The sequence below is a fragment of the Mizuhopecten yessoensis genome, unplaced genomic scaffold (genome assembly GCF_002113885.1).
Source record: "Mizuhopecten yessoensis strain PY_sf001 unplaced genomic scaffold, ASM211388v2 scaffold715681, whole genome shotgun sequence".
Classification (NCBI taxonomy): Eukaryota; Metazoa; Mollusca; class Bivalvia; order Pectinida; family Pectinidae; genus Mizuhopecten; species Mizuhopecten yessoensis.
The window spans coordinates 1,052-18,322 of NW_018479738.1; the positions used below are offsets into that span (position 1 = coordinate 1,052).

At 38.2% G+C, this 17,271-nt stretch overlaps 1 protein-coding gene across 2 annotated transcripts; it reads left to right on the forward strand.

Annotated features, from left to right (window-relative positions):
- Positions 1-3,071: 3,071 nt before the first annotated feature.
- LOC110441187 (extensin-1-like) lies at positions 3,072-16,662 on the forward strand. Of its 2 annotated transcripts, XM_021484288.1 has the most exons (3): positions 3,072-3,136; positions 15,324-16,004; positions 16,053-16,662. In XM_021484288.1, the coding sequence occupies exons 1-3, from the start codon at positions 3,080-3,082 to the stop codon at positions 16,299-16,301; spliced, it is 987 nt and encodes a 328-aa protein (XP_021339963.1). In that variant the 5' UTR covers positions 3,072-3,079; the 3' UTR covers positions 16,302-16,662. The 2 variants fall into 2 exon arrangements, with proteins under 2 accessions (XP_021339963.1, XP_021339962.1); XM_021484287.1 differs by having other exon boundaries at positions 15,324-16,662.
- Positions 16,663-17,271: the final 609 nt, after the last annotated feature.

Below are 17,271 nucleotides of genomic sequence, written 5' to 3' on the forward strand. Positions count from 1 at the left end.
GAGGGAGTAAATTGGGGTACAACATCACAAATGGCATCTTTTCGACAAATCTAAATGTTATTATTTTTTTTATTTATTTTTCATAATTGTGATATATTGTGTAACAGTAAGGCTGCAAATAATAAAAATGGCCGAAAAAATAGCACATAGTTGATAAGTAGGTCACTGTGATCTTGTAATATTTTGGCTTAATTATGTCAATGAATCTCTCTAGTTTGTGCAAAAACACACATTAGAACCATCAGTAATCTTACTGAATTGTATTTAAAAGTATCTTAACCATATCTCAAAAAATGGGGGTCGAATTGAGCGGGAGGCAGTTACTTTTGGCATACATATTTTAAACATTAGGCGCACAACAACTGTTATTTTATCTGGACATGCATCCAACTCTTTTTTTTTTTTTGCAATGTTACCCTGATCTCGATTTGAATACAAGAAGATACTGATATTAGGTCATGTTTAGGTTTTCATCGGAAAAACTAGACGTTTCAATTTATATAAGATATAGTGAATAAAAAATGGAAAATATTTCCGTTATTTACAACTATTTCGTTTCCTGAAAGATGCCTAACGATAGATGAGAAGGTAGTTGGGTTTTGTTGTAAGTCTTTCTCTATATACATATTATTTTTGTAACACCCATTTTGTGTTACATGCATATATACATAGTATATACGTGGACTTTTGGTCAAAGCCCTCCTACTCTGCCCTGTTTAGTGACATATATACATGAAGGAAAAGAGAGTCAATTCTTTGTGTGTTGATTAATGTAGTATGATATAACTCCCATACGTTTTTATATTGGAGTTACCTCCCTTGCTTTATTACAACATTACTGTTTTATATAATTTTTCATTCAAAGTCAGTTTAATCTCAATGAATCAATACTGTGATAACGTGTGTAACCAATTTGTTTCGCAACTCAGCACAGAATTTATTCAGGCTGAGCCTGTTATTTAATCCATTTGACTATAACAATTTATCAACGGATTTATTGAAATGGTATCTACATTAACACAACCCCAAAACGCGATAACGGTAGTTCCGTTAAGTACCCCCGTCTACAGATAAGATAGAAAAGACCGTTACAGTGTAACATACAGGTGGGCTTTGTTTACCTTACAATATTACCTGTTTACGGAATGTTATTTTTTTTAAAATATATGACATAAGGAAGAGCAGTAGGGCCAAGTAAAGAAAATAATTCCGCTGTTTATAACTCGAAATTTGACTTAATAACTCGACATTTCGAGATAATGACGTTGAATTCTAACTGTAAATTTCGAGTAAATAAGTTGAAATTTCAAGTTTGTACCAATAAAACAACGAAATTGATTGAATTTTACATGACCCTACTGATACCACCGAGGCAGCAGTGAAGGGTTTTTAATCAAATTTATTTGTCTGCCTGTTTCGACAGTTAACTGTTAAAAACGTACAGTGTACACTTTTGTGTATACTTAGGGATATTTAAATTCACGGTAAAATATTCGCTGCTTATTTGATATTGCGTTATCATTAATGACCGTTATATAGCAGGATCAGATTACATTTGCATTGTGATTACGTTTACTTCAAATGCATGTGCATTGTACATACTTACTTGAAACCCAATCCTTCCAAAACGTTTTTCAGACGTAGTACATACGGTTGATCGTGTGACGAGTAAGATATGAAGATATGGTACGTTTTCCCGGGCGGTAAACCTCTCTGAGGCTTTATTGTTCTTTGTTGATAAACGTTGCTTGGGGGTTCAAGGTTTTCTTCGCGTAATAATGGAACGATTTCGTCACCAGACATTGTTCTGGAAAACAAAAGAGCATTGCGTTATATGAAAAGTTGAACATATATATTATGTTAATATCGGTTCTATAGAATCCTTGCCATACTAATTCAAAATGTTTCTCAATGGACTAAATGACAATGTGGTGCAGTATAAATGTCGAGTTTATTTGTCTACATAGTACTTTGAGGAATTCCCCTATGTTTATAGGACCTTGAGAAATACTCTTATGCCTATAGAACGTTGATGAATTCCCCTATGTATATAGTACTATGAGGAATTCCCCTATGTCTATAGTACTTTGATGAATTCTCCTATGTATACAGTAATTTGAGGAATTCCTCTATATCTATAGTACCTTGAGAAATACCCCTATGTTTATAGTACATTGAGGAATTCTCCTATGTGTATAGTACATTGAGGAATCCCCTATATATATAATACTTTGAGGAATTCCCCTATGTCTATAGTATGTTGATGAATTCCCCTATGTATAAAGTACTTTGAGGATTTCCCCTATGTCTACAGTACTTTGAGGAATTCCTCTATATCTATAGTTCATTGAGAAATACCCTATGCCTGTAGTACTTTGAGGAATTCTCCTATGTATATAGGAATTTGAGGATTCCCCCTGCATCTATAGTACTTTGAAGAATTCCCCTTGTCTACAGTACTTTGAGAAATCCCCTATGTCTGTAGTACTTTGAGGAACTCCCTTATGTCTTTAGTACTTTGAGGAATTCTCCTATGTATTTAGTACTTTGAGAAATCCCCTATGTCTGTAGTACTTTGAGGAACTCCCCTTTGCATATAGTACATATATGTAACTGTGATATGGCTTCGACAAGCGAGCAACAACTAATATTTCTTCTGTATAAAACGAAACATTGGATTTTTTTTTAATTGAAAGCGGAAATAAAAAGTGTTTCCTCTTATCTCATTAACCGCTGAAATTTCATAATGAAATATTCCAACCTTTGAATTGGAAGGTTTCAAATGTAAATGAAAACAATTTAGTGAGTTGGTGTACAGATGTAATTGTTGTATCCTCGAGAAAATAATTTTCGAGTATCTTCCCTGTCCAGTTTTGTAGATTGGTTACTTATATTTAATTCATAATGAAACCTAAATCGATGTTTTCCTGAAGATGTATACATCTAATTAATATTTTGTCCCCTGACTCTTATAATGTACAAGGAAACGTAGCAACCCTGTGTACGTGACTGATTGGATAAATTTAAACACAGGAAGTGATCTAATGCACAGCTCAACACACATACCCTATGTGACACCATGGATAGACACCAGCTCCGAGTGTTTGTTGTAATGTTTTCGTTCATAGTTACACAGGTAAGAAGCTGATTATCATCATATATATAACAATTTATCACCCTACACACATATATATTATCTATTGGTTTTGTATTTAAGTTCCGATCGAGGCATCTGTAAAAATATATTCAAATATTCTTACCTTAAAATGGGTAGTCGAGCGACTTCTCCTTCCACTTACCTTAGACACGAGTGCATACGTTTCGTTTTGATAAGGGGTATATGAGTCCAACAAACTACAGGTGTATACATGCATATGCCACATGCACGTATATTGTCTACTTTCACAATGCTTCCTGGTTTCGGTCGTGACAATTTCGAGTTCAGAAATATATCTAATTTATTATTGCATCACGACGGGAGACGTCATTACACTTTAACGGAAGACACCATGACAAGAGACATCCTGACGAGAGACACTATGACGGGAGACATCATGACATAAGACACCATGACAGAAGACATCATGACAAGAGACATCCTGACGAGAGACACTATGAAGGGAGACATCATGACATAAGACACCATGACAGAAGACATGACAAGAGACATCCTGACGTGAGACACTATGACGGGAGACATCATGACATAAGACAGCATGACAGAAGACACTATGAAAGACATCCTGACGTGAGACACTATGACGGGAGACATCATGACATAAGACAGCATGACAGAAGACACCATGACTAGAGACATCCTGACGAGAGACACTTTCACGAGAGACATCATGACAAAAGATACCATGACAGAAGACACCATGACAGAAGACACCATGACTAGAGACATCCTAACAAGAGACACTATGACGGGAGACATCATAACATAAGACAGCATGACAGAAGACATCATGACGTGAGACACTATGACGGGAGACATCATGACATAAAACAGCATGACAGAAGACACCATGACAAGAGACATCCTGACGTGAGACACTATGACGGGAGACATCATGACATAAGACATCATGACATAAGACAGCATGACAGAAGACACTATGACTAGAGACATCCTGACGTGAGACACTATGACGGGAGACATCATGATATCAAACAGCATGACAGAAGACACCATGACTAGAGACATCCTGACGTGAGACACTATGACGGGAGACATCATGACATAAGACAGCATGACAAAAGACATCCTGACGAGAGACACTTTCACGAGAGACATGACAAAAGACACCATGACAGAAGACACCATGACAGAAGACACTATGACTAGAGACATCCTGACGTGAGACACTATGACGGGAGTCATCATGACATAAGACAGCATGACAAAAGACATCCTGACGAGAGACACTTTCACGAGAGACATCACAAAAGACACCATGACAGAAGACACCATGACAGAAGACACTATGACTAGAGACATCCTGACGTGAGACACTATGACGGGAGTCATCATGACATAAGACAGCATGACAAAAGACATCCTGACGAGAGACACTTTCACGAGAGACATCATGACAAAAGACACCATGACAGAAGACACCATGACTAGAGACATCCTGACGAAAGACACGATGACGAGACATCGTGATAGAATACACCATGACAAGAGACATCATGGCGATAGACACTATGATGGGAGACACCATGACATAACAACCCATGACAGAGGACACCATGACGGAAGAAATCATGTCGAGAGACATCATGACGGGAGACACCATGACAGGAGACATCATGACAGAAGACACCATGACGGAAGACACTATGACGAGAGACATCATGACAGAATACACCATGACAAGAGACATCATGACATAAGACACCATGACGGAAGACATTATGACAGAGGACACCATGACGGAAAACATGATGTCGGGAGACATCATGACGGGAGACATAATGTCGGGAGACATCATGACGAGAGACACTATGACAGAAGACACCTTGCCAGAGGACACTATGATAGAAAACATCATGTCGGGAGACATCATGACGGGAGACACCATGACAGGAGACACAATGACGGAAGTCACCATGACGAAAGAAGCAACGATGGATGACATCATGGCGGGAGACAGAATGACGGGAGACACCATGACGGAAGAAATCATGTCGAGAGACACCTTGACGAAAGACACTATGACAGAAGACATCATGAAATTAGACGTCATGTTAGTAAGAGATTCGTTAACCGCGTAATATAGTACATGTACCTGTATATTTTTACATCAACCACTTACCGCGATCTTTATAGATGTACATAAAATAGCGTTTTCATCAGGTTCAACTCACTACACAAATGTATGTTTATCGTGGCATAAGTCAATCCCTTTCGACAGGATTACCGAACATTTTAATCCTAACATAAAAATAACCAACCAACCAACCGGCGTCTTCGAATCAATATCGCTGCGTGCAGTCCTTATTAACATACAACCGGGATATCAGCAGATTTCTTATCAGCCATGGAGGTCGTCTCACCCAACAAAAGGAAACAGATCAATGATGATAAGGACGTCAACCTTTTTACTTTACTCTTACACGAACGGGACGCCAGTAAATTTGGTCGCTTAACAGATGTTAATGGTCAGACATATCCTCTTCAAACAGATCCATGACTTTTGAAGTGTTTAGCACTTGTTAAATTAAACTATAAAAATGTTATGTGTCAGGTTTTCCAAAAAATACGACACGAGCTAGTTGTTTATGAGCGAGACCTCATTGAACTAGTACTTGCATCACAAGGTCCTTTTCTACGAATTCCATAAGCTTTTTCCGATAAGGCGCAATAAAATACATCAGCGTCAGGTAAAATATTACTGAGCCATCAGGGACAACCAACCATATACGACGATTTACTCAGGCTTCATATGTAACCGTTGTAAAATGTGTTACCACGCGTGTCACTGAGGAATGCTGCCCTCTTTTCCCTCAAAGCTCAACATTTGCACTCCACATGAAACACTTAAGCAGACTTGTGTCAGATCCCATCAGAATAATGAAAACGCATATCACTAATGTGCACGAAACTGTGTTCTAACTTTCTGTGTTCTAACTATGTGTCCTTTGTCAAGCCAGTCTCCAGGCTTTTTCTGTTCATCCCTTTCAATTTCAATTTATGCTTTCATGTCTGTGTCTTCCACAATATTAAATTACATTCACCCTCCTCATGACCAATCCAAGGTTACGGTGGTTAGTCATAGAATTTATCCAACACAAAGAGTTGTGACATTATAATATAGAAGATGTGTAATTTAAACAGTTTACCATTCCAGTACATTCGACCTTATGTTTACCTGATGCCTTATATATACACGATAAAATATGTATGTTCCAATTTAAACATAAACTTTAGCAACCCATACTGTCATTGCTTGATTCTATCTGTCTTTTCATGTTTATCTATATCATAACCCCGTTTTTGCTCATACTCGCTCACACGCGAGGTATTTCTTCATTTTTTCCCTCTTTTTTTTTTTTTCGAATTATAGCAATGACTATCGTCAAAATACACATCCTTGTTTTGGCACATTGCATTACACTGACACCGTGTAATTAAATATATATGTTCCCATTATGCCAGTGTAATGCTTCTCTATCAACCATTCGGTAATATAACTCCTGGACCTAGCGACCAGCTACACCTGCGACGATATTTTACAATGTTGTCCGGCTTTAGTTAATCCTTGTCCCAAATCTCATTACAGATGCGAGACACACAAGTCGAGTTAATCTTGACCTAAAGTTTTCAGCTGCCTCTTCGGCTATGTAACACAGGGACCTATTGACCAGCATGTGACTGCACCTGCAGTGGTCATTTAAGATATCGTCCAGACTGGGGTTTTCCCACTAGCCCCTTGCATCGCTGTTTTTTTGTCAAGTTGTCCTTGGCTTTTAGGTTTTCTGCTGCTCAAGCTAGCGCCCAATGGAGGTCAGAGACAGCAGGAAGGCATCGTCATGTTTTAAAAAATGTGTCAACTTTATTATCAGTTGTTTGTTATCTGTTTGTAAAGGCGTGTTTAGCATTGGACTGCTTTTAATTTGCATTTATAGACAAAATGTTATATAAACTTGAACAAAATCACTAATTGAAAACGTATTTTGCGTGCTTTCGAAAACGACTGTATCCTTCTTCAAGCAAGACTGCAAGGTGAGCTAAAAATTGGTAGTTGCTTTTCGCTGCTTTACGTGTTCAGCATTTAGGGAAATTGCAACAACTAGTTCATCCGTTTTCAGTATAATGTGACAGGGCGGAATGATGTGCTTGGATCTTTCGGCATTTCATATATAGATCATTTCTTTGTTGATTACAGATCTGTATCGTCAGAGGGGAGGTACTGGTACACTACAAAGGGAACAACTATGTGGAATGTCCGTCGGGTTCCTACCAAGTCGAATTTTCCTCCAATTGCACTGACAACTGCCCTCCTAATGCACCGTATATAGTGTCCGATTTATGTTTGGACTACTGTCCTGTGGGTTTAAATTACACGTGTAATAGGAAAGATGCTATCCCTCAAACAACTGCAACAATACCTGATAAAACAGCAGTCTTGCGATGCCCAAAAGGATTATGTCCGAAGGAGAGACCGTTTTGTTTTGACTATCATTGTTTGTCAGATTGTCCACATGAAATGATTAGGGAGGACTTTTCATGCGTCTATCATTGTTTTAATGCGACATCGATGGTGTACAACAAATCATGTGTGACCGAATGCCCCCGAGACTCTCCCTTCAATGAATCGGGTATTTGTGTTTCAAAATGTTCAACTTATAATATACTTTATGGTAGCGTTTGTATCCGTGACTGCCCAGTCAACATGTTTCGGTATAATAAGACGTGTACAACATCATGTCCAAAACTAGCGCCTTTCGATTTCGAGGCTTTAAATACAAAATTTTGCTTGGAATCGTGTCCGGACTTCACTTTAGTTCATCGACATGTGTGTAAGCTACAGTGTCCGGATGGATTCTTTCTTTGGAACAGAACGTGTGTTAGAACATGTCCAGACTCTGCCCCAATTATCTATGTATTGAACAAAAGAGTCCCACAATTTAAAATTCCGATTTGTATTACAAACTGCCCCGATGACACGTTTTCGGACGGTATTTCGTGTGTAAAAACCTGCGACAAGAATATGTATGTGTTTAATTCAACCTGTGTTGACCGCTGTCCTACCAGCCACAGACTGTTGGAGGGCAGTACATCACCATATTCCTGCGTCTCACAATGTCGAATCGCGGAAAATTTGAACGACAATCGTTGCACTGCGGAGTGTCCAGACGACAAATTAGTTTTTGATAGAACATGTGTCTCTGAATGTCCCATATCTAATCCGTTGGTATTAAATCAGGAATGTCTCTCTCAATGTCCCATATATTTATTGAATGAATCTGGGACATGTGTTTCACGCTGCAGTAAGGGACATTACATGTTCAATAGGTATTGTGTAAAGAGATGCCCAGAAACACACAGATATATGGCTTACGGGAAATGCAATAGTAATTGTTCAATTTACAATTTACTGATTTGGAATAATTCATGTTTCTCTTCCTGTCCTAAACAGGCCATATATAACTTCAATCAAACATGCTTAGCGGTTTGTCCACCCTCCCACCCTTTTCATAAAAGCGGACGAACATCAAGATATTCCTATCAAGTGATACACCACTGTGTTGCGTCCTGTAATGATAGCATTAGTCCTGCGATTTTTATATATGGTGGTAAATGCAAATGTTCAGCACACTTACTCTCTCATAATTTTACATGTGTTGAAAACTGCCCATCGCCATTTAATTTGGTTCATAACGGAGAGTGTCTTGCACAGTGTCCTAATCACTTAGTAGGTTACAATAACACATGTCAAGCCTCGTGTCCGGAACATGCTAAATATGTATACGATAGTTTGTGTAGAGAGGCGTGTCCATCGTCACATCCGTATTATACAACGACATTATCGTATCCAAATTCATTAACTTGTCTCGAAACATGCACTGATAGCAACAAAAGTCCGGGAAGGTTTTTATATAACATGACATGTGTAAAACGGTGTCCTAATGCAACTGTTTTATATGGATCAAATTGCATCGAAAATTGTCCCTTAGATAAATCCCTGATATATAAAAAGGAGGACAACGGGAATTATATAATCGTGTGTGTAGATAAGTGCCCAGGGACAACCTTCACAAGAGGGAAGAATTGTTATGACCAGTGTCCAGAACCCTTAGCTTCTTATTTGCCGAACCGCACGTGTTTAGAGCAATGTCCAAAACACAGTAGATTTCGTTATCAATTTCGAACGAACGGTAATAATTTTGCTTACAGATGCAAGTCATCATGTGACAAAAATATTTTCGATAGCACTAGTTGTGTGGATGTTTGTCCCCCTGAAACCCCCTTGGTATTAGGACAAACTTGTGTTTCGAAATGCCCAGTAACACACGTGTTTCAGGAACAACAGAAAAAACGATGCTTAGCAGCATGCAAACCCCCTCTGGTTGAACTTAACCACACATGTCTCAGAACTTGTCCTGCAAGTATTCCGTTTATTATGAACAATACTTGCGTTGAAAAATGTCCAAAACCGTTCAATATGACATCACCTTCCTCTCAAGGTCATGAATGTGTACATGAATGTATATATCCATTGCTCCGAGAAAACAACAAATGCACACAGGCCTGTACTGGCAAGTTTATTGTTAACAATGTATGTGAAGACATTATCGGATGTCCGAATGAATACAGATATAAAGAGTTGACTTCACGTGGAACAATTTGTCGAAAAGTCTGTCAGGAAAACGAGTTCGTTTTCAAAGACGTACAATGCACAAAGAAGTGTCCGAAGTTCGCTGCAGGAAACCATTGTGTCGAGAGCTGCCCAGATACACATCCCTACACAGTAAAACCGAGTTATTCATTTAACAGGGAATCCACGTGTTATGCAACCTGTCCAAAGCTTACACTTGACAAGTTTTGTGTGAACTATTGTCCCGTTTCCTATCTTGTGGTAAAATCTAACAAAACTTGTGTCAAGGAATGTCCAGCATCGGATCCCATTAAAACATACGCCGAATGTCTTAAAACGTGTCCCGGGTCAAAGATTGTTTCTGGGAGAAATACATGTGTATACGAATCCGACTGTGATAGTTCTGAAGGATTACATATCTACGACTCAAAGTGTGTCACACAATGCCCTAGTGGAACTTATCCTACATATCCAGAAAACACCTGTAGTCCTATTCCGCTTGGTAATATTCTTCTCATTACTGTGCTGGCTGTAAGCGGCATAGCCTGCCTCTTTGGAGCATATTTGCTGTTCAGAAGGAACACATTTTGTAGGCATAAAATCAAAGTAAGTATATGACATTATAAACCTTTTTGTTTTGCCAAGAAAAATCTTACAGGTCTGAAAGATTTTTTTTAAAAACAATCATTGTATATCATTTTTACAATTGAAATATAAAAACTAATTATGAAAATAGAGTCGATGTAATTAAAATGAAAATTAGCACCTTTTCTTTACTTGCTTATTTTTTGCCAAAAGGACTAATCTGATACTAGTATTAACTATGAACATTAACAAAACGTCATGATAACAACATATATGTAATCCCGTTTAGACTGATAAGATACACTTTTAGCGTATGAGTCGCCACAAATATTAAAATTGTTTTACCAACACCCCATAACGAGATTATTAGAACTTCATTTCAGCTACGTTGGAGTCTTGATGTAATCAGCTTTAAGATAGCTTTCAAATAGGACTGCAACGATATATTGTGCGAAAATATAGATCGCAATATTTTGAATATCGTTCGTTACACAACATTACGATACATCTACGATATTTTCCGGATTTTATCGTTTTTTAATTAGGTTAACTCACATCCGTTCCAATATGGCGAGTGATAGCTCTTGCTCGGCATGAACGTTGAAAGATGTGAATTGTTTGAAACTTTAAGTCATGCCCATTTTGACCTAGTCTATTTCCCGTGTTAATATTGCCCTTAAAAAAAACGCAACATATCTTTTATCCTTGCTTCTACTGTTACTATATGTATCGTGATACGTTTGTTATCGTGACCACAGTATCGTGATATTGTCGTGAATTCGGTGTGTTATTCACACACCGTCACAACAAGTAGTTGTAAATGCTCTCAGCTCCTGAAATCAAAGACAAGGTGGAGGAAAATCACTCACGTGTTGTATGTTCGGGTTCAAGATGATAAGAGACCGCGACAACGCGTCACAGCGATGTTGTCGCGTAGCTCACGAGACTTCGTGTCGGCGCGGTCCACGGTCCAAGGGAGATAACTCTCCCAAAATTCACCACACTCCTCCCCGTTTTATGAAGGCCCCTCCTGGGGCCTGGTTATGGCCAGGAAGAAGTCCGTTGATGGGAAACTGTTGATGTAGATAACACATTGTCGCCTCCTAGAATTGAGCGACAAGTTGTTTAGTAACTCCTTAAGTAACAATATGTTAGTACAGTCCTACCGTACCCCTTTGGAGATGAGGTTAGTGGTGGAGGCCAGTGTTTGATTTAGGCCTCAATAACCACAGCTTCTAGTCTTGCTGGGCTTATCTCCCCAAGGAACACCACGGCTATGGATATAATCCACACAATAGGCACAGTCACCCCGTGCCTTGATAAGTATGATAATAGTCTCCCCGTGACAGGGCCCAATATCAGCTATGGAGTATGTGGTAACACTGTTGGTCAAACCGACAGTGTACTCCTTTGCAAATTGCATTGATGGGCATGCTGCCTGTAGACGGCCCCATTTAAGCTGTTTTCCTACCAATTACTGGTAAATGGAGCTGTCTTATCACACTAGGGTCCCAGGGAGTCAATAAAATGTTCAAGGAAAGAATGCCCTCCCAATTTGTATAAAGATGTAGGATGACTTGGTTTTGGAAGATAATAGGGAAGCTTAACCTCCCCTGCCTGTGGATGCCACAAACGAATCCGGGGGGTACTTCAGTGCCCCCCACTTTCAGGGAGGATCCTAATGGGAGAGTACCCCTAGGGTGGACTCAATGGAGCAATGGCTCGGTAGGCTAGTGGAATCACATCATCTACATCTTCTCCAAATCTCTGCCACTGTTGGTGGGCACGTCTGCAGTATGAGCATCCCCCACAAGGAAGGCTGTCGACCTGCGTGCCTGCTTTGTAACAGTTACAGAGTTCCTCATGAGTATTAGAACTGTATTTCAGCTACTTTGAAGTCTTGATGTAATCAGCTTTAAGATAGTTTTCTACTAGGACTGCAACGATATATTGTGCGAAAATATAGATCGCGATATTTTGAATATGGTACGATACACAATATGTTTTGGAGGTTACGATACACCTACGATATTTTTCGGATTTTATCGTTTCTGAATTCAGTCTACTCACATTCGTTCAAACATGGCGAGTGACAGCTCTTGCTCCTCATTAACGTCGAAAGACGTGAATTGTTTTAGACCTTGTCTATTTCCAGTTTTAATATTGCAACATATCTTTTATCTTTGCTTCTACTGTTACTATATGTATCGTGATACGTTTCGTATCGTGATCACAGTATCGTGATGTGTACCGTATCGTCATGGTAATGTATCATTGCAGCCTTACTATCAACTAACTATATATAACATGATAGCTGATGTGTTGTATGCTGAACTAACGTGATTGATTAAATGAATGGAATCAATATATCAGAGAAATTCATCGTAAAGTAACAGTCCTTTCTGTTAAAAATAGAACGAAATTATAACTAGTAAAATAAAGTAAGGAAACACCTATTTAAACATTTAATTGGTTTTGTTTGGTTTTGTTTTACGTCCTATTAACAGCTTAGGTCATTTAAGGTTTGGTTTTATTTGGTTTAACGTCCTATTAACAGCGAATGTCATTTACGGTTTTGTTTTATTTTGTTTAACGCCCTATTAACAGCTAAGGACATTTATGTACGTGCCTCCGTGTGTGTGTGTTATATATGCATGCATGTGTGTATGTGTGCCAGAGACAGGGTATGTTGGCGTATTCGCCTCCTTGTGACAGCGCGGATCGTATGCCTAATTATAGAGTTATCTCACTGAAATACTATGCCGAAGGCACCCCCTCCCGCATTCCGCCCGATCACATTTTACTGACAACGGATGAAACAGTTGTTGCCATTTCTCTCAATGCTGAACGTGAAACAGGGAATAACAAATCGCTGCAGAAAGTCAAAGTAAATATTTTAACGGCACCAAACATGTTTGGCCATTCCGTTCTTCTCTGACTCAGTTTTGGTATTAAAGGTAAACAAATTGATTAGTATGTCAGAATTGTTTTCGAAATACCTGTAGAAGTAACAATGTGCCTTTAAAACCCTACTCAACGTTAACAACAATTCATTTACATTTGTCTGCAACAGAGAATGTTTTCTTTGGAGTATGTTTATGTATACTGTTCCAGAATGATATGTTTACGTTGTTTGCCTTTCTGCTTCTAAAACTTATACTTTAAATAGGTGTTCGTATTTACGTAACCAAGTGGACTGACGCTGCTGGTGGATTATTAGTCCAGCTTGGCCGTTGCTTTGTAGCTCGAATTTATTTTGTAACAGTTCCCATGCAACACAAGTTAAAAATAGCTTATGTTTTGTAGACAAAAGTTATAAATGCACGTTATTAATGTACACGTGCAACTACGAGCAAGTCCCATCATTGTAACTCTCCCCGACTATGTTTATGCTCTTACTTTTTGTCAGTAGCGAGGCGGTACCAGGACAGTCACTTACAAACCTACTTATTTAATCTCACCTTTTAGGATACTTAACTTCGTCATACCCAAACCTTTCTGTCTTTGAAACACCCCCTTCACAAGTTTCTATATAATTCATATCAGTGTTAGATTTCACAAGATTTTATCATAAACACAGGGACCTTCGAATGTGTTACAGCTATATCTGGACCTACACTAACGTCTTCAGAGTAATTCTCCACATTTTAGGGCTTTAGATCAACTTTCGGTAAAGATTCTTTAATCCTTGTAAGATTTCCCGGCATACCTTTAGCACCTGCACATTATTATTTTTCCGTCTGCTTCAAGGAGACTACATGTTACATGTTTATTGTAATACAGTTTTATTCGTATAATATAACGTTAAATATATCATTTGTGCATTTTACTGTAGAGAAGGTGCTTTTTTGTATACATGTTCGATTCTGGTCAATCTTAAAATCAAACTGTTACATTTTATAAATAGATTTACGAATTTTCCTGTCATTTATGAATCTTCGAGTTTGTGATCAGCGCCAACTATAAACCTAGTCTCGCTCAACCAGACTCTTGTTGTCTGCGCCAGCTACTCCAAACAGAGAGTCTGGTCAAACCCAGTGCTACCGTTTTGTGAAATCATAACGAGGTTTACCACAACTCTGGATTATTATTGCATTGGTCAAAGGTTATTTCCAATAATTCATGAAGTTAACAAGGCTATTGATACAAGTCAAGCCAGATTACCTGAGTGAGAACCTGTAGTGTTTTGAATGGTGACAGGTAAAATCTCACTTGCTTTGCATGCTTTTTTCCAACCTCAGTCAGCCTTGTTGGCTTTGTGCTCAGTTCGAGAGTTGATAAATTTTCTTACATTGTTCTCGATAATAGTGAATACACGGGTACAGGAATGCATGTACAGGTACGTTTGTTTCATTAATTTCATTATTGTTTGAAATGTTTTAATTGGGTTGACATAATGTCCGGAAACGAAAGGAAAAACACTATCCTCTAGTGATAGTTATTTTAAAGAACGTGTTTGAACCGACTTTTGAATTACAAGTGACCAAGCGTCTTGTTGAACGAGACTAACTATAAGCCACAATATATTCCTAACAGCGCAGCCAGTCCATCCCTAAATAACCAGCCAATCACACCACATGTGTACCTCATAAAGATAGATGGAAAAGGTGTCCCTTTGACTGCAAAACACTTTGAAACTTGGGAATGGCGTGTGTTTTTGGAGAAAACGGGGTTCATGTCATTTGATTATTGATGCGGGAAAAGTTGGCGGGGTCGATTTTTCGACATCGAGAGCCTTCCTCCCCTTATATCATCAATGGGAGGTAGCATTCTTAATCGACACTTCTCAAACGTGTAGTATTACCCGTAACACATTTAGTTTAGGTCCAAATAACAAATGCTAAGATACCTGTGATCACAAACGGTTATGTGTAAGAGTCCCATTACAACAATAAATTACATCTGTTTCAGAAAAACAATGTTGAACAAGCAGATACAGATGACGGATGTCTGACTTTGGAGATAGACGCTACGGACGATGCAGTAGGGCACGAATGCGATGCTTCGACCTTAGAAATGTACAACAATTCTCCAGGGTACCGACAACATACTCCGACAATACAAACAATGGACGTTTCGTCAAGGTTCAAACACGATACACAGCCAATAGAGATTGTGGACGATTCGTCAAGGATTATACACGATACACCGACAAAATGTGCTATGGATCATTCGTCAATGTACAAACACGATACACAGCCTAAAGAGATTGTGGACGATTCGTCAATGTACAAACACGATACACAGCCATTTGATACTGTGATCGATTCGTCAAGGTACAGACACAATACACCGCCAATAGATCTTGTGGACGATTCGTCAAGGTACAAACACGGTACACCGCAAATAGAGATTGTGAATGATACGTCAAGGTACAAACACGATACACCGGGAATAGAGATTGAGGACGATCCGTCAAGGTGCAAACACGATACACCGCAAATAGAGATTGTGAATGATACGTCAAGGTACAAACACGATACACCGGGAATAGAGATTGAGGACGATCCGTCAAGGTACAAACACGATACACCGCCAATGGATCTTGTGGACGATTCGTCAAGGTACAAACACGATACACCGCAAATAGAGATTGTGAATGATACGTCAAGGTACAAACACGATACACCGGGAATAGAGATTGAGGACGATCCGTCAAGGTACAAACACGATACACCGCCAATGGATCTTGTGGACGATTCGTCAAGGTACAAACACGATACACCGCAAATAGAGATTGTGGATGATACGTCAAGGTACAAACACGATACACCGCAAATAGAGATTGTGGATGATACGCCAAGGTACAAACATGATACACAGCCACAACCTGCTGAGGACCATTCATCAAAACACGACACACAGCCATTAGAGCATATGAACGATTAGTCAAAGAACATACACGATACACCGCCAAAATGTGTTGTGGACGATTCGTCAAGGTACAAACACGATACACCGTCAACAGAGATTTTGGTTGGTTTGTCCAAGTAAAAAGCACGATACATCGCAAATAGATACTGGCGACTAATGTTAAGACACATATATTCTATGATTGTGATTATCGTATTTAACTCATTTTTTATGTAATGTGTTTGAATCTAGCTCTGACTATCGTGTTTAATTATTTTTTGCTGTAAATTGTTTGGATCTAGTTGTGATTATCATATTAAGTTAATTTTTGCTGTAAATTGTTTGAATCAAGCTTTGACTATCGTATTTTATTAATTTTTGCTGTAAATTGTTTGAATCTAGCTGTGACTATCGTATTAAATTAATTTTTGATGTAAATTGTTTGAATCTAGCTGTGAATATCGTATTTAATTAATTTTTGATGTAAATTGTTTGAATCTAGCTGTGACTATCGTGTTTTATTCATTTTTGTTGTAAATTGTTTGAATCTAGTTGTAATTATTGTATTTAATTAGTTTTTGGTGTAAATTGTTTGAATCAAGCTCTGACTATCGTATTTAATTCATTTTTGCTGTAAATTGTTTGAATCTAGCTGCAAAATGTATCTTTGAAGTTTGCATAGGAAAATGTACATTAGTGTATATACTCATATCGTATTTGTCAATTATATTTCATTTCTATACAAATTGTACGTAAACGTAGATTATCATTGTTAAAAACCTTACAAATTATTAACTTATGATATTATAGTCCGTATCCAACCTTTTTGGTTCATACAAAAATGTAACTTTGTTTTCATGCAATCCTCAATGTTTTATATCACAACTGTGCTTAGGTATTTTTAAATCTTATTTTGCTGTTTCATTATAATACATGTAAATCGCTTATGATATTAGAATTCGTATCAAACATTTTTGTTCAAACTTTTGTTTTTATGCATTCCTCA

Excerpts from the sequence above, each read along its gene's own strand:
- LOC110441187 (XM_021484287.1), top strand. The coding sequence starts at position 3,080 with ATGGATAGACACCAGCTCCGAGTGTTTGTTGTAATGTTTTCGTTCATA. Across the intron at positions 3,137-15,323 it reads TTTCGTTCATAGTTACACAG|AAAAACAATGTTGAACAAGC; the intron begins GTAAGAAGCTGA and ends CATCTGTTTCAG.